Source organism: Carcharodon carcharias, chromosome 3 (assembly GCF_017639515.1).
Source record: "Carcharodon carcharias isolate sCarCar2 chromosome 3, sCarCar2.pri, whole genome shotgun sequence".
Taxonomy (NCBI): Eukaryota; Metazoa; Chordata; class Chondrichthyes; order Lamniformes; family Lamnidae; genus Carcharodon; species Carcharodon carcharias.
In genome coordinates this window covers 108755113-108774029 of record NC_054469.1, presented here as the reverse complement: position 1 = coordinate 108774029, position 18917 = coordinate 108755113, and the positions used below count along the sequence as shown (strand labels likewise).

At 46.1% G+C, this 18917-nt stretch overlaps 1 protein-coding gene across 1 annotated transcript in view; it reads left to right on the top strand.

Moving 5' to 3' along the window:
* calcr (calcitonin receptor) overlaps positions 1-18917 on the top strand; it is a 403965-nt gene that overhangs the window by 144009 nt on the left and 241039 nt on the right. The window contains exon 3 of the mRNA XM_041184474.1: positions 17948-18107. Coding sequence (XP_041040408.1) covers positions 17948-18107 — 160 coding nt within the window. The remainder of the gene's footprint in view (positions 1-17947; positions 18108-18917) is intronic.

The following is an 18917-nucleotide window of genomic DNA, read 5'->3' as shown; positions in this document are numbered from 1 at the left end:
TTCTGATTTTTCCAAATTCACTTTTGAAAGTTGCTTTATTACCCTTTCCGGCCTATTAACATTAGTATTGCTGACGATCAAAAATCTGGCCCGGGGAAATGGCGCACAACAGAAACTTTCATTGATTGTGAGTTAAGTATAAATAGCCCTCATTTTTAATATTCTTTGTTTCCAGAAAGCTCTGTCCTTCTCACCGATAAGCTCTTTTCTGTGGACATGCAGATTATCCCCCTGCAATGTTTTCATTGAATTTTATGCTCATCAATGTGAGGGATTTTTAAGTTGGGAATAGAGCACATTTCATTCCAGCTATCATTGTCAGCATCAGGTGCTCTTGGGTCAGGTATAAAATGGTTAGGTGTAAAGTACGCCGTCCTGATAATGTACATTACCAGAAGCCATGGGGCAGAATTTTACTTTCACTTATCAGTAGTTTTGTAGATTGGTGATGGGAGGGGTGGTGGCCGTAAAATTCCTCAGATGGCCTTCCCACTGGGCTCTCACCAGCCCCCGCCACACCCCCTCCCCCCCTACCACAGAACCGCACCCCCCCCCCCCCAACCCCACCTGACCTCTCCACAATTTTACGGTGGAATGGGCGAGGCCTAGGCCTGCCGCCCTACATTGCCCCAATTGAGAGCCTTAAATGCCAATTAATGACCATTTTAAAGGGCTGTTTCCCACCCAGCCTCAATTTTCAGGTTGGCATGAGGTGTTCAAGGCGGGGGAAGCGCAGAAAGTGACCCTGCTCAGGCCTTGGATTGTGGAGGGAGGGGGGCGAGGATGCAGAGTGCCTCAACCAACGGTCTCCTTTTAACATTAGGCACCGCCACCCTTCCCCCCCCCCCCCCCCCCACAAAAGCCCCTGCAAATGCTCGCAACCATTCTGGACTCGCCCCCTACCCACTTCTGCCCACATCCCCCAGGCCTGCTCCCTGCCTTACTTACCTGGTCCTGGACTCCTGGGACTGAGACTTTGAGGACTGCTTGAAGTCCCAGTCCTGTCCACTACAGCTTCTAGCGCCCCTAGGACTAGAGAGCTACCAGCTAATCAGGTTGGCCGGTAGCTCTCTGAGGTGGAAATTCCACCCAAGTGAGGGGTGAAAACCCCAGTCTAGCCAATTAATGCCTGTTGGAGTGTTAAATGGCTCCAGGGCAGTCAATATTGGCAATGTGTTTGCTGCTGACTCCTCAGATGGCAGGGAGGAAAGCTTCACCTTCTGAAAAGCCCTGGCCACGGAAATGCACCTGTTACTACGCTATCATTCAGTTTCTAGCATCAATTGTATGACCATGGTTGGGGTAGATGTGGATCCATGTCCGTTAGTCACTAGAGATTGCCAAATGCATGTTACACAGTAAACAGAGGGAAATTTCATCTCAAATGCCTGAACCCAAATCCTGGAGGTAAAAAAAACTAGTATTTATTTAGTTGCATTACACCATGCCCATCTCAAAATTTCTAATTCTGTGAATATACATTGACTTCAATCATCCTCAGTTCTCTGTCTTGTATGAAAAAATGATGTTCTTTGTGTCTTTTTAAAACTTTTTTTTCTGGAAGTTTAGATCCTGGAGATACAGACACGCTTATACCTCTGCAATGAAAGTTTGGAAAGCACAATGTCAGCAATCTAGATATTGTAACATCTAGAACAACGATGCATTACTTGTTTTTACTGTTGGTTGCTATGAAAATACCCTATCAGCAATTTTGGCTTGACTGATTTCTTTCTGAAAATATTTTTAAAGAATAAGCCGATTTCCCAAAGCCATTGCAGAAACTGTTTGAGCATGATATATTCCTTAATAGAACCTGTTAAGGTGAAAAACTGAATTCAAAAAGAGGACTCATAAATAATGGATAAATGCCATTCCATTTTTGTTACAAACAAATTTGTGCATTTACATGTGTGCACATTTCAAAATTAATGGTAAAGTCACTTAAAGTACCACACAAAATTACTAACATCAACCGCTAACACACTTTCATGGTTAATTTCCAGTGTGCCTAATTTGAGATATTAGAGGTCCTTCTATTTAAAATAAAGTTTTGATTGATTTTGAAACATAAGAACATAGTAAATAGTAGCAGTAGTAGACCATTCAGCCCATCAAGCCTGCTCTGCCATTCAATAGATCATGGCTGACCTTCTACCTCAATTCCACCTTCCTTCTCTATCCCCTTATCTCTTAATTACATAGTATCCGAAAATCTACAGGTCCCTGCATGATTTTACTCAACAGCTGTGGCCCGAATCTTCCGAAGAGTGGTAAACAGTTTTGAATTGGTAGTTTGGTAGTCTGGGTGATAGTTTGAGTTATTGGTGGGGGGTGCGGGGGTGGGGGGGCGGTGGGGGGTGGGGGGGGGGGTGCGTGGGGGGGGGGCGGGGATGTGGGGGGGGGTCAGTTGTGTAGTTACCCAGTAGTTGGACTGTGATTTTCTGTGTAACTTTTCCCAGATAACTATCCAGTTAAGTAAGTTGGAACCATCCAAAGTCTTCAACTCTAACTCTGAGATAGAGGCTATTTTGGAGGGCTCCAGTGAGCAGGAGAATTGCTCTTCAGAAGTTCCACATTCCTGGGAAATTCCCAGGGAGTCAGTGCGTTGGCACTTTAGAGGGTTCCCAACGCATATCTCCAGCTATCCAGAGACTGAAAGATCTGGGCCTAAGCATCTTCAGCTCCCTGGGGTGGAGAACTCACAACCCTTTGAATATCCTCATCTCTGATTAAATGGTCGAGTTCTTATCCTGAAGCTATGACCCCTAGTTCTATACTCTCCAGCCAGAGGAAATATCCTCCTAGCCTTCTGGACTCAACTTTGAGTTCAGCAATTTCAGATTGTAACCATTGTCCTATTTTCTTTCCGGGTTAGTTTTTTTTTTCTCTTGTTTTTCTCTCATTTTATGCTTTTGGATGATTGATGTTCATGATTCTGCCATGTGCACCTGTTCCAGATACACCTTTTTTGTTTTTTAACTTGTCCCGTTATCACTCGCTCTGGCCTTGCATCATGAACAATTTTATCATTTAATTTCTCCTGTACTTCACAGTTTCAGAGACCTTCTCTTTTGTTTGTTTTTTTTTCCCCCCCTACACTCTTCCCTTCCACTTGCTTAAAACCTGTTACAACTCTAAGGCCAGAATTTTGGGGTTGGTGAGCAGAGGCGGCCCTGCCCGCCCACATGTAAAATGATGCGCGGTGATGTCAGGCGTGTGTCCTGACGTCAGTGCACCTCATTCAAATCTTCAGTTTGGCTGCGCACCCGCCGAACTGTCAAAGGCCTATGAAGGCCATTTAAATATCAATTAAAGGAATTAACGGAGTTGCCTGTGCAACCGTAAGGTTGGCGGGCAGGCGAAGAGCCCAGGTGGCCTTTGCAATTTTCACAAAACCTCATCCGCGAGTGGGGTGAGGTTTCATGAAGTGTTTATAAGTTGAATTAAAGTTTTTTATTAAAGTCCATTGACATGTCCCAGCTCATGTGACACTGTCACATGAGGGGAAATGTCTTAAAAAAAATTTTTTTTTCTTTATTAATTAAAATTTTTGAAAATCAGACCAATCCCCCTGAGGCAGCTCTGTGCCTCAGGGAGATTTCTGCGCTCTTTTGCGCATATGCGTGAAAGACCGCAGGCCCCAACTCTTCCTCCTCCCCCCATCCACACAGGGAGTGCTGAGTGCTTCCAGGTACATGTCACGCTGGGCAGGCCTCAAGTGGCCCACCCATGTAAAATAATAGCTGCGCGCGCTCCCAACGGGGAGAAAATTCTCCACTAAGTTTTCCCAGCTTTAATGAAAGGTCATTGACCTGACACAGAAGCTCCTGAACCTGCTGTGTATTTCCACCATTTTCTGTTTTTATTTCAGTTTTCTAGCATCTGCAGTATTTTAGCTTTTATAAAAAGTAGAACAACTTCAGAAACATTTCCATAAATTTCATGTCCTTCCATGCTTATTAACAGTCAAATGTCCTCTTTTGATTTATGTTCTTTCCATTTCTTCTGGCCTTTGCCTCTTGCAGATACTCATTCCTGCTGATGGACTGTTCTTTGGGTGTGGGGCATTCTCCAGCACTTTGACCAAGTGGTCATTTTTATGCATATGAATCATGCATCACAGCCAAGGTGATATTATCTTCACTAGATGTTCACACATGTACACTCTAGCAGGATGAGTTCTGCTCCAACAACACTCAAGAAGCTCGACTCCATCCAGGGCAAAGCAGCCGAATTAATTAGCACCCCAAATGTCAAATTAAGTATTCATTCCCTTCACCACCAGAACATAGTGGCAGCATTGTGTACCATCTACAGGATGCACTGCAAAATCTCACCAAGGCTTTTTTGATAGAACCTTCCAAACCTGCAATCTCCAAGAGGTACAAAGGCAGCAGGTGTACAGGACCACTACGATCTGCAAGCTCCCCTCCAAGTCATGCATTACCCTTCCTTGTAGAAACATATATAGGCCAGGACTTTCAGCTCAGTGTGTGGGCATGTGCCCAACACACCCGAGCGTGAAATAGCACGCGATGACATTGGGCGAGCATCCCGATGTTGCACTCACGCAATATTTCAGTCAGTGGGTGCGTGTGAAAGTAGGCAGCATGCCTATTGACAATTAAGAGGCCCATTAAGGCCTTTAGGCAGCTAATTAAGCAGAATTTTTTGCTGCCTGTCCAACCTTACAGTTGGCGGGTGGGTGAATAGGCCAGGCAGCCTTTGCATTTTTAGTGAAACCTCATCTACAGGTGGGATGAGGCTTCCAACAATGAATTAAAAAAAAATAAAAATTTTCAAACTCAGTTTTAGCATGTCTCTTTTCATGCAGCTGAGTCACATGTGGGGACATGTTTATATTAATTGTAGATTCTTCTTTTATCATTTTAGAAACCTTCAGCTCCCTGAGGCAGCTCTGTGCCTTCAGGGAGCTTTCATTGAGTGCACCCCTGTGCATGAGCAAACTTCGGTGCTCATGTTCCTCCCACCCCTACCCCAGCAGCACTGTTGCTGTCAGTGCATGTTTCACGCTGGCTGGCTGTTACTTGGCCAGCAGGGCATCAAGTTGTGGTCGGGGCCCAATTGTGGGTGATGGACCATTTCACGGCCTCTCCCAAGCTTGCCTGCCATTCCCCCCCCCAATGAAAATCCTGCCAAAAGAATCATCACAGCATTTACAGGCTATTTGACCAATCGTGTCCATGCTAGCTCTCAACAAGAGCAACGCAGTTTATTCATTTCTCCATTCCCTGCCCTTTCTCATTGCCCTTGGAATTTTCTCTTATCAAGTGCTTATCCAATTCTCTTTTGAAAGTCACAATTGAATTTGCCTCCACCATATTCTCAGGCAGTGCTTTCCAGACCCAAATTATTAGCTGTGTGTAAAAAGCTTTTCCCCCGTCACCATTGGTTCTTTTGCCAATCAGCTTAAATCAGTGCCCTCTGTTTCTCAGTCCTCCCATCAATGAAAGCAGTTTCTCTCAATCTGCTTAGACCGCTCAAGATTTTGAACATGTTTATCAAATTTCCTCTCAACCTTCTCTGTTCTAAGGTGAACAGCCCCAGCTTCTCCAATCTATCAATGTAACTGGAGTTCCTCATCCCTGAAACCATCCTCATGAATTTTTACTGCACTGTCTCTAAAGCCTTTATATGTTCGTAAAGAGCAGTGCCCAGAATTGGATGCGATACTCCAATTGCAACCAAACCAGTGTTTTACAAAGGATCGTTATAATTTCCTAGTTTTTCCTATGCATCTATTTATAAAATCCAGGAGCAGAATTTTCCCGGGACCCGCACTCAAGTGTCCCCACGTCATCGTGATATTTCGTTGGGAGGGCATGCAATGATCTCTGATGAGCGCCCGCTATTAATTAACAGGCCACTTAAGGCCCTTGAGGCACCAATTGACGGTGATTTTTCGGCACCCGTGTGATCTTTGGGTCATCACAGAGGCGCATGGGCAGATGGACACGTTTGTATAAACCTCATCCACAGGCAGGATAAGAGGGCTTAGTGGGGTCGTGAGTGTGTTCTGCCAGATATTGATTTTTTTAAAATTACTGAAACTTGCCTGTGTGATCTGCAATAATTCAAAATGCATACCAGCTACTTGGACTAGAATCTCAACCTTCAGGTCAGCACTCTGCAGTGAAGAATCTTTTTTGGACCTGCAGATTTCAGGAAGCCTTCCCTTAGCCGGGGAATGGGAGTTGAACTCTCGACTGGAGGCACCTCCTCTGAGGAGGAAGGGAGGGCTAGAAGGGGGAAGAGGCCAGGAGTGCACATTCAGCCTCCAGGGGAGCCACCTTTGGGAGGACAGGGGCAGGCACGAGGGGTGCAGGGCCAAGAGGTAGCCCAAGGCAGAAGGGGCCGCAGAAGACGCCACTATCCTGCTGCCAGGGTATACAGGCGGCGAAGCAGTTACCTCAATATCTTTGAGATGCAGTGCCGAAGGAGGCTCTGACTCAAGGGAGACAGTTAAATATATCTGTCAGGTGATTGGGCCTGAGATCTCCGTGAACTGTCTGGGTGGACACCCCATGTCAGTGGCTCTAAAGGTTACAGCTGCCCACAACTTCTATGCCTCCAGCTCCTTCCAGGGGTCGGTGGGTGATCTTTGCAGTGTCTCTCAATTAGCTGTCCACACCTGTGTCAAGCAAGTTTCAGACGCTTTGTTCAGGCATGCATTGACCTTCATCCACTTACCACTGGGAAGAGGCCAGCCAGACACAGCGAGCCAGAGGCTTCATGGCCATTGCTGGCTTCCCCCGCATCCAGGGTGGAATAGACTGTACACATGTGGCCATCATGACACCAGTAGGTGAACCCGGTACCTTTGTCAATAGGAAGGGCTTCCACTCCATGAACGTGCAGTTAGTGTGTGATCACAGGATGCTGATCCTACAAGTCTGTGCAAGGTACCCAGGCAGCTCTCACGACACCCACATACTCAGACACTCCCATGTGCTGGGACTCTTCAGTGCTCCAGCCCGGCTGGATGGATGGCTGCTGGGTGACAAGGGCTATCCCCTCAGAAGGTGGCTCATGATTCCTCTCTGCTACCCAAGAACAGAAGCTGAGCAGTGGTCCAATGGGAGCCACGCATCCACAAGGTCTGTGGTGGAGAGAGCCATCAGTCTTCTCAAGATGTGCTTCCAATGCCTGGACCTTTCAGGGGCGCACTCCAATATCTCCCAGATTGTGTGTTGCTGATAGTGGTTGCATGCTGCACTCTCCACAGTCTTGCGCTGGAAACGGGTGACGATGTGGATGATAAAGACATCGACGTGGTGGCTGCAACTGCACATGATGAGTCCAGAAGTGAGTCCGAGGATGAGCAAGCCACAGGAAATGCTGAGGGGTAGACGCTGACCCGGGCATCCTCCAGGGAGGCAGGGACACCTGGGAGGCTTTAATCCAATCAAACTTCAGCTAGCAAACCACAGATGGACCTCCAGGACAAGCCTGGGCTGCAGGCTCTATACTCGATACCTGAGTGCAAAATCTGCCTGGATAGGAACAGTCACTAAGGGCCTTGTTAATAAAGCTAAATGTCCCACAAATCACTCATAACATTATTGGTAACCATCCGCCTGCAGAAGAGAAGAGGCACCCTCAGCCATGGTCACATGCCTCAATTTAATATTATAACAAAAGGAACTTAAGGAAACAAATTGACAAAGGTGTTCAACATCACACCAACTCATAAAGGCCTCATCTCGGGCCAACGCAAAAGCACCAGTGATAAACGTGTGGTGTGCCTAAGGTGCCTTATGTTTACTTTTTTGGGATCTACGCCTTGGTGCTGCCCACTCACTGGGAGTGTCATCTGAAACAGCCTCCTCACTCTGCTGTCCTTTTGGCCTTGATGAACTTGGCAGCCGTCCTCTGGTCCGTGGAGACTGTGCTGGCCCTGCCTGGGAGGGAGCTGCCAATTCCAAGGCTGGCATCTCCCCAGTCGTTGCAGCCTCACCGGATGCAATGGTCACTGGCGGAGAGGTGGAGGAGCTGCTGCCCTCATCTGGAGTGCCCTGAGAGAAGCACACAGAGATGACAGGCAGCTGCTGTGCCGATGTGAGGTCACTTCGGACCTCCCTGCTTACCGTGGATGGATGGGCACCGAGCTGGGAACTTGGTGCCCAGACCATATCCCACACTGGCTTGTTGGGCTTGCTGGTCCGAGCGCATCCCTGATTGGTCTCCTGGAGGAGCCTCTCCATGAGAGTCGCCACTCTATCCATAGAGGACGCATGGCGCTTGGCCGTGAGGCTCATTGCATCGGTGATGGTCCACGTAGACTCCTCCACCACAAACACCAAGCCAAGCATAGCCTCTTGTGTCTCAACCAGATGCTCCTGCACACCTGCCCGCATTTCCTGCATTTGCTGCGTCACAGATGACTCCAGAGGCACGTCATCAGCCACCGACTGAGCATGTGCCTGGTCTCCTGCAGTCCTCCAATTGCTAGCACCATGGGCACTCTCTGTCTCTGCCAGCTCCTCCAGCGACTGTGAAGTGCCCTCACCGCTGTACTCCAGGACACTAAGCGATGTTCTAATTCCCTCCAAGGTGTTAGTATCTGCGTTGGTGCCTGCCTGGCAGAGATGGTGTGACACTGGTGAGTCTGAGGCTTCAAGCCCCTCAAGTGTGAGAGGGGCCCCTGCTGCTCCTCCTCCCGGCCCTGCTCTACTGATGCTAAAAGGAAGAACAAGGACATTGGATTAGATAACATGGAGACAATGTTAATGTGCATTCCTATCCCCCTGATCATTGTGCACTCATCCTTCCATAAGCAATGGTCAAGCCATGTTGCAAACTTCAATCACTGAACATTCAACACTGCCATGGCTGTTGGGAGAAAAATGGTGACCTCACTGCTGGGCAAACATCCCTGCCTGTGGCACCACAGCCTCACTGACACCAGTGGACCTGGGCGCATGGCGCATCTCCAGATCTAAGGCCTCCTGCTCGAAACAGCTGAGAATTGCCACCTGGGCTGGCCCTCCGCCAGTCCTCACCTGCTCAGCGGCATTGGGTGCATTCTTCTCCTGAAAAGGAGGGAAGAGCATTGATTAGTGCAACTTGTACCTGGACTCTTTTCGCGCACGGCCCATCACAACCAGAGTGGGACATTGCCAGGGCTTCAGTGTCTCCTCACCCCACTGCTGCCGAACACTCATACAAAGATGCCAGGCCTGTCCCCCACGCACACCCCCCCCCTTGGCCAAATGCTGCCTACATCACATTTGGCACCACACAGTCTATCCTTCCATAACAAGGAGGCACAAGCACATGGAACGCAGAGGACAGCAGATAGATCGGTGTCATGCCACATTGAAGCTCCCCTCCCAGCATGTCATCACCCTGAATTTGACATGTCCTGGAGTTCCAGCAATGCGCCGAGCTGCAGTTCCTCCAGGTTGACCCCAAAACAATAATGTGGGTTTTTGTGTACCACATGCTGCAGGTGCAGAACCCATCTCTTCACCACCCTCTCAGGGTGACCTTAACATGTGCAATGTCTGCTGGCCCACCCAGCGAAGGACACATGCCATCAATGCCTCATTACAGTCACTCGGAAATCCTACCTACTGGGTTAATTGACCAATACCAGCATGGTACTCACTCTTCCGGAGTTCAACAGGGCTTAGAAGTGCTTGTGACACTGGATTCACATGTGTTGCACCACATCGCGGGAGCTCTTGATCTCCACCAGCTCCTCCTGGGCACCTTTGGCTATGTGGGGGGTCCTCCTCCGGTCCTGGGGTACGAGGACCTCCCACCGTGCTGTCACCTCCTTGCCACCCTGCCCTACCCTCCTGCCTGGCCTGCTCACCAGCAGTGCTCTGGGGAGCCCCTCTACTGACCATAATTCACAGCCTTTGAAAGGCTGCAGCAGCTTTTTAAGCAGGCCGCCAGGTCACCATTGGAACTGATGGTCATTGCAGTCCCACTGCTGACCGCCCTCTCCCGCTGTCCTCTGGAGCGGCAATTCACGCTGGGCGGGTCTTAATTGGCCCATCCGCTTAAAGTGGCAGCACGTACTCAATCACGGGCAGCGATCGGGCCTGCTCCACTCTGCCCACCCGACAGGCAGAAAATTCTGCCCCAGGATCCCATATGCCTTTTTAACCACTTTCTCAAACTGCCCCATCATCTTCAGCGATATGTGCAAATAAACCTCCAGGCCTCTCTGTTCCTGCACCCCTTTTAGAATTGTACCCTTTAGGTCATATTGCCTCTCCTCATTCTTTCTACCAAAATGTGTTATTTCACACTTCTCTGCATTAACTTTCATCTGCTAAGTGTCCATCCATTCCACCAGCCTATCTAAATAACCTTGAACTGTATCCACTATCCTCACAGTTCATGATAATTCCAAGCTTTGTGCTGTCTGCAAATGTTAAAATTTATGCCCCATACATCCAAGTCTAGGTCATTTATATATAGCAAGAAAAGCAGTAACCCTAGTACCTAACCATGGGGAACCCCACCATACAACATTCTCCAGGCCAAGAAATAGTGGTTCACCACCACTTTCTGTTTCCTGAGACTCAGCCAACTTTGGATCCATGATGCCGCTATTCCTTCTATCCCATAGGCTTCAACTTTGCTGACAAGTCTAATATGTGGGACTTTATCATAAACCTTTTGGAATTCCATGAACACCACATCAAATGCATTGTTCTCATCAACCCCCTCTGATATTTCATCAAAAAAACTCATGTCAACTTAGTAAACATGATTTGCCTTTAACAAATCCATGCTGTCTTTCTATAATTAGTCCACATTTGGCCAAGTAACTGCTAATTTTGTTTTATTATTTCTAAAAGCTTTCCCAAGACTGAGGTTAAACTGACTGGCTTGTAGTTGCCAGGTTTATCCATACTCTTTTGGACAAGGGCGTAACAATTGCAATTCACCAGTCCTCTGATAACACCGCTGTATCTAAGGAGCATTGGAAGATTATGGCCAGTGCCTGTGCAATTTCTACCCTTACTCCCCTCAGCGTCCTCAGCTGTAATTCATCTGGTCCTGCTGACTTATCAGCTTTGGGTACAGACAGCTTTTCTAATACCTTTAGCAAGTTTTAGCCTATCCAATATCTCAGCTACTTTCTCTTTCACTATGACTTTGCAACATCTTCTATCTCACTGTAACATACTTATATAATACCTCAGCCATGACCTCTGCCCCCATGTGTAGATCCCTTTTTAGGTCTCTAATTGGCCCAACTCCTATTTTTACCATTCTTTTTCCTATTTATATGCCTGTGGAAGACATTTGGATTCCTTTTTTTTTGTTAGCAATTCAAGAAGGAAGCTAACCACCACCTTCTCAAGGGTAATTAGGGATGGGCAACAAATGCTGGCCTTGCCAGCAATGCCCACCTCCCATGAGTTTTAAAAAAAAATGTTTCCAGCTCTTCTCACATTCTTTCCTTGCCCTTTTATTTCCTTTTTCACTTCCTCTCTGTGTTTCCTATAGTCAACCTGATTCTCAATTGTAATATAAACCTCACATCATACAACCCCTTTTCTGCTTCATCTTACTCTCCATCTTTTTCCTTACCCAGGGACCCTGGCTTTGGATGGCCTATCTTTATCCTTTGTGTGGAATATACTTCAATTTATACCAAACCATCTCCTCTTTAGAGGCATCCCATTGTTCCATTGCAGTCCATTCTTGATTCCAATTTACCCGGGAAAGTTCTGTTCTCATGCCACTAAAATTAATCCTCCTACAATTTTTACTGTGGACTGCTCTTCATCTTTTCCATGTCTACCTAAACATTATGATACTTTGATTTCTATTTCTCTACTGACATTAGATTTATTTGACCCACCTCATTCCCTAGAAGCAGAATCACCAATGCCTCCTTCCTCATTGGGCTGGAAGCATACTGATCAAGAAAATGCTCCTGCATACATTTCAGAAAGAATTCCACCCCTCTGTCCTTTTACATTAGTATTATCCCATTGTAAGTTAAGATAAAATACCCATTATCACTGCTTTGTAGTGTTTGCACCTTTCTGTAATTTCCCTGCAATTCTACTCCCCTGTATCTTTCCCAAGAGCTGGTGGCCTATATATGCACCCAGTAGTGTAATGATATCCCTATTGTTTCTCAATTCTAACAAAATAATTCTGGCTTTGACTCCCTCCAGGACATCCTCCCTCACCAGCATCTAATATTCTTCTTAATCATTACTGCCAGCCCTTCTCCTTTCTTTTCTTCCTTATCTTTCCTGAGCACCTTGTATTCAGGAATATTTAGTATGCAGCCCTGACCTTTTTTGAGACAGGTTTCCATTATTAGCACAATGTTATTTTCTCATGTAGCCTTGTGTGCCTGCAGTTTACCAACCTTATTTACCATGCTTTGTGTGTTTGCAGAGTTATAAAGTCGTAAGGACGAAGGCCACTGGATCCATGCTAGCTCTGTGTGGAGCAATCCAATCAGTCCCATTCTCCCACTTTATTGTGGAACAATCCAATCAGTCACATTCCCCCACTTTATCCCCATATCCCAATAAGTTTGTTTTGCTCGAGTGCTCATCCAATTTCCTTTTAAAATCAGCCATTGCCTCCACTTCCAACACCCTTGTAAAGAGCTAGTTCCACAAATGCATTCTAAACCTAAATAAGACCATATTGTATTCCCTCTTAGTCTGACCCTAACTACTGCCTTAATACTTCTTACTCTCTTTCTCTCTGCCTCTCCCAATCATTTATGCACCTTATTTCTCTTTTCTATTCCTATATCCTGGTCCCATTCCCTTGTCAAGTTAGGTTAAACCCTCCTTAACAGTACCAACAAACCGTCCCATGTGGATATTCGTCCCACACCTTGTTAATACAAAATCTTCCGGCCTGCATAGGTCCCACCTTCTCCGGACTTGGAAATTTATCACTGTCCCTTTAACACTGGTGGGTAAAAATACTGATAGTCCCTACCTAAAAGCACCATGTTGTACCTTCACCACATGGACTGCAGCAGTTCAGGAAGGTGGCTTACCACCGCCTTCTCAATGGCATTTATAGATGGGCATTAAATTCCTTGTCAGGAATGCCCACATCCTATGAACAAATAACAATTATTAGATTTTTAATGACTAAGTTGGTATGCAATATGCGAGGTGGCAGTTTAATTCATATATCAACAGTTTTCTACCTGAGAAGCAGGGACCTCTTACGGTTAATTTATATAGCGCTTTCATGGCTCCAAGAGCAGGTCAGAGGCTAGGAATCCTGTGGCAAGTAATTTACCTCCTGACTCCCCAAAGCCTGCCCACAATCTACAAGGCACAAGTCAGGAGTGTGATGGAATACCCCCCAATTGTCTGGATGAGTGCAGCTCCCACAACACTCAAGAATCTTAACACCACCCAGGACAAAGCAGCCCGCTTGATTGGCGCTACATCCACCATCTTAAATATTCACCCACTCCACCACCGACGCACAGTGGCAGCAGTGTGTACCATCTACAAGATACACTGCAGGAACTCACCAAAGCTCCTTGGACAGCACCTTCCAAACCCATGACCATTACCATCTAGAAAGACAAGAGTAGCAGGCACATGGGAACACCACCCCCTACAAGTTCCCCTCCAAGCCACACATCATCCTGACTTAGAAACATATCAGCATTCCTTCAGTGTCACAGGGTCAAAATCCTGGAACTGCCTCCCTACAAGCACTATGGGTGTAACTACAGCACTGGAGTGCAGCAGTTCAAGAAGGCAGCTCATCAGAAACTTCTCAAGGGCAATTAGGGATGGGCAATGAATGCTGGTCTAGCCAGCGATGCCCACATCTCATGGGTGACTAAAAAAGAATGAACATATGGAAACATATCCTTGTTCTTTTCTCATCCAGCATCAACTGTGAGCCTTGATTCTGATTACAGTGTGTTTTGCTGTATACATATGCTGAGTACTGTTTAGGATTGTGTACTTAAGAAGCAATAATCCAAAGGCTATTATTAGAAAGGAAGAACAATTTAGGGCTGCACAGCCGGTGCACAGCTAAGAATTCTATAAACTAAATGGTAAACTCTCAATTTCCATCTCACATAGCAATAAGACAGAATTTCTGTGAAATGTTTGTAATCAACTTAATGTCTGAAGTGTTGCCGTAAATATCCATAATTTACATTAATACATCTGGAATGACAATTTCAAAATGAAATAGACCTGGGGTTATTTACTTACTGGAATTTATGAAGCTATTACCATTTACAGGGGCAGTTAAAATAGTTACTTTCCATTAACTCTCCCCCGACCAATTCCTACCTCCTGACCACTCACCCAACCCCTTGAAAACTCTCCCACCTCCTCGACTACCTCGCCACTCCCTGACTACCCTCACCCCACCTCTACTACCTCCTCACCACTGCCCCCCCACCCCGGGTACCTGTCAACTAATGCCCATCTGCTAACTATTCCCCCATCCTCATGGAGAAGGTCATTCACCTGCTTGCAGCACCCTAACCAGGTCCTCTGGGTGACCCCATGGCTACTGGCTTCTTCTGTCACCTCCAAGCAGGAAGGGTCTGACAGGGAGGTCCCCTCTTCCTATCCTACTGTAAAAGAGCATCCTGCCATTCAGTGAAAACCTCTAGGAGAGCATGCACATCATCGAACCATGGGACCACCTAGCATATTGCCTCCTCCATTGCTCCTAACAGCTGCTGCTCTGGAAGTTGGTCACTGAGCTAGTGGTCTGGGGAGTGCCCTGGAGGAGCAGTTGTTATCTCCACCTCTATTATCCGGGATCAATGGTTGGGGTTGGGATTGGGGGTGGGGGGTGCGTGGTGTGGTGTTGCCAGCTGAGACAGGAGTTAGCAGACTGAAGTTGGATGTGCTGCCCAGTAATTTCAGACTCCTCCCTCTCCTCTTTCCTTGCAGCCCTGCCTTTCCTCTGAGCTGTTGGGCAGCCAAATGCCGAATGCTGTCCCTCAGTGTGTCAGCAGCATTGCCGGCATGCCTTTAAATTGAGCACTGGAACCTCCTTCAGGCTCACGGCCTGCAGCACATCCCGCCCTCCGCCAACAATTTGTCAGCCCTCCTGCCGGTTAGCCTCTAATTGGCCAGCCGACATTTAATTGCAGCGGGAACACAGGGCAGGGCAGGAGCCGGCAGGCTGAGTGCTTCTGCCACCACCAGTGTGACTCTCACAGTCCATTAAATTCAGATCTGTGTTTTCTGGACTTTGTCTGGCTATACCTTGGTCTCCAAGGATCATTAAGGGAGAATCTATGGTATTAATGTCACAATTTTATAAATTCTATGTCCTCGATTTTAGCTCAGAGGCACGTTCCATGCATGGGGATCTGTTCTGTGTTTGGAGAAATGCTGAAATACAGATTTTCCTATGTAGGACTGCTGAATGTCTCGGAATAATTTTCTTTGTGCTTCCCGCCCACAGCTGGCGTGATTAAGAGGCTGGAGGCCTGCTGGGCAGGGAAGGTGACAGCACAGGGCTACAACCAAGCTGGGCTGAAAGTAGATAGGTCTAGTGAGGTGGAGATGCAACTCTTTCTGTCCCCTCTCGCCTGTCAGGTTTCCTAAGGTCTGTGCTTGTATTTGAAAAGTCATGGGGACTGGGGACTCCGAAGGTGGATTCCAACCCCAGATGCAGATCCAATGTTGGCAGTTTTCTGATTGCAGGAGGAGGAATCTTCAGTTGCAGTATTGGGGTATCTGAATTGGGGTACCTGCGTGAAGGGGGAAGTCTGATTACAACGGAGTAGATGATAATGGGGGGGTGAGGGGGTTCCAATGGCGTGAGGGCAAACAAGCACATCTTGCCTGGGGCAGGGGCTTTGGTGCGGTTTACTGGGTAACTTGTTGGGCCTGGAGGAAACTGCCTAATGCTCAAGCGTCTCCTGCAGATGCAACTCTTTCTGTCTCCTGTCACCTGTCAGGTTTCCTAAGGTCTGTGAAACCCAGCTGACACTAGTTAAAATAAAATGACTGTTAACATGAACACACACTGCCTCGTAATAATAATTAAATAACCGATAAATAATCTGCTTCCTGTGGTTGGATTGGTTGCCTGTCCCTTGTCTTACCTCTGTAAACACTGGAGGGGGGTTGGGTTCCTATTTCAGGTTTTTAGTTAAGATTCAGCAATCTGAGATACTTTGCTTCACGTTTTGAGTCCATGAGATCTTGCTGCTGGCACAACAGCAGTTACCTTTGAACTCTGAAATCCTTACTGATTGAAAACCTTCAAAACCGTTCACGATAAGTGTGGAAATTCTAGCTGAGCATGGATGAAAATGCTGGGAAATCTCAGCAGATCTGGCAGCACCTGTGGAGAGAAAAACAGAGGTAACTTTTCTTCGAAGAAGAGTCCTGCGGACTCTAAACGTTAACTCTGTTTCTCTCACACAGATGTTGCCGGACCTGCTTAGTTTTTCCAGCATTTTCTGTTTTTATTTCAGATTTCCAGCATCCGCAGCATTTTGCTTTCATCTTGATGAAAATGATAACACCAGCTGTGGGGAGGAATTCACTGCCGCCATGATATGTGGTTGCAGAAGCTCCAAAGCAGCCCTGCAAACAGTGACAGCAGAGATCATCCCACACCACCGGCAAGGGATGACTTCATGGGCAGAATTTTACGGCTCTGTTTTGGCGGGGACGGGGCTGTAAAATGCGGCGGGCCGTTATAAATCCCATTGACAACAGCGGGAACATAAAATGCCACTGTCGTAAAATTCTGCCCCACGTCTGGCACTTGTGGAAGACTTTGCCCTCCCAGAATCGGGTTGTTCAGCCTTCAGAGGAAGTGCAGCAAATGATCTCATCTGACCTCATTAAAGTTCTGAGGTTGCATTCCCATCATCCTTTGCAGAGGAATGAATGCCAACCTTACTGCATTTTGAGCAAATACCAAAGAGAAGGCAGTTTTCGTGCCCAGAACTTGTCCTACAAACATAGTCAAGTTGAGTAAAAATTGAGCTATATACTTGGGGAAACTCTGGAGTGATGGAGGTGAGGCAGGGAGAAAAATTGGTCCCAGCACTTTGAGATCGTATCAAACTCCAAGCTTCAATACAAGGATTGAAATTCAAAACCAAGGAAATCACCAGGGACGATCACTTGAATGGCATCCACCAGAGCTTCTGAAAGAAATACTTCCCATTCAAAGTATACCTCCCCCAAAAAGATCCTTGTTCTTTTTTGATTATCAACCATTTTCAACCTGCTCATACTCTGAGGTGTTAGATTCTACTGGAGGAAAAAATCTGAAACTGGAGGGGGAGAGGCGAGGCAAATTGTCTTTTGTCATCAATAAAAAACAGATACCGAAAATCACAATTGAGTTATCTTATATTATGTAAATAACAGAGCCTTTACTAAGTTTCGTAACCAAAGAAATTTTGGTGGTCAGAACAACAATGTGCAAGTGAAGCATTAAATAGTTTGTTATACCTAACTGCATAAGAAATAAAACTTCAACAAATATATATAATGCAGTTTAATATTCATTACATTTATCACAATTTTCCAAGATTTTCGGAGGCTTCCCAAGTGAAACTGTCTTTTTTATAGCATTAGGCAAAATTCCCAAACACCTCTTTTCCCAGATGAACTTTTAAGATACTTGTAGTACATTCCTGCACTTTCTTTTTGAATGCCCTAGTGATCTGTTTAAAGTGACACCAGCCCAGAGAGGAAATCGGTACAACTGCACTAAAGCATTCAATAATGCTGGTTGGCAATACATTCCACAATGTCAGGGAGTGTAATGATTGAAGTGCTAACAGTGTCATTGAGCTGACATTGGAGAGAAAATTCACTTTGATCAGCAATTTTCACAGTTCTTAATGAGATTTGATGCATTGACTAATTTGGGGAATTAACAGGCAATGACTTTTTTTTGGCAGTTACATTTAAACACTATGCATCTTCTCTTTACCCAACAGAGAACTATGTCAAGTTTTGCATTGACTGAAAATTATGATGAAATTACAACTGAGCCATCATCTGTTGAGACTGCAGAAAACCTAATAAGGCAGAAGATAACGGATGCACAGTTTAAATGTTATGAAAAAATGGTCAGGGATGCTTCATATAATAAACCAGGTAAGAGACAACAAGTTGCTGGAACTTGTATTATTTATTAAAAATGGTTGCTTAAATTGCAACCTCCCTTCCATATAAGTCGATAATGTTATTTCTTCAGGTGCTTCTCCTCTTTTCTTCAATTCTGTCATCATCAGCCCTCTCCTCAAAAAAGCCTCATGGCCCCATTGTCTGTGCAAATTACTGACCCATCTCAAAACTCCCTTTCCTCTACAGCTCCTTGAACATATTATTGCCTCCCAAATCCATCCCCATCATTCCTGGAACTCAATGTTTGAAACCATCCAGTCAAGATTCCACCCCAACACAATACTGAAATGGCTCTTATCAAAGTCACAAATGACATCCTATGTGACTGTAACCAAGGCAAAACAATCCTCCTTGATATCTCTGCAGCCTTTTGACACGGTGGACCATCCCGTCCTCCTCCAAAGTTTCTCTGCTGTTGTCCAACTGCGTGAGACTGCACTCATCTGGTTCTATTCTTATCTTTCTAATTGTAGACTGAGAATTACCTGAAAAGGCTTCTTTTCCTGCTCCCATACTGTTACTTTTAGTGTCTCCCAAGGTTCTTTCCTTTAGCCCTTCTTATTTCTCATCTACCTTCTGCTTCTTGGTGACATTGTCTGAAAACACAGTGTTAGCTTGCACATGAACATTGGCAACCCCTAGCTTTACCTTGCCATCGCTTTTCTCAATTCTTCCACTGTCTCTAAATTATCAGACCATTGAACTGACGTCCATGAGCAGAAATATCCTGAAGTTAACTATTGGAAAGCCCGGCGCCATTGGCTGGAATTTTCCGTCCCT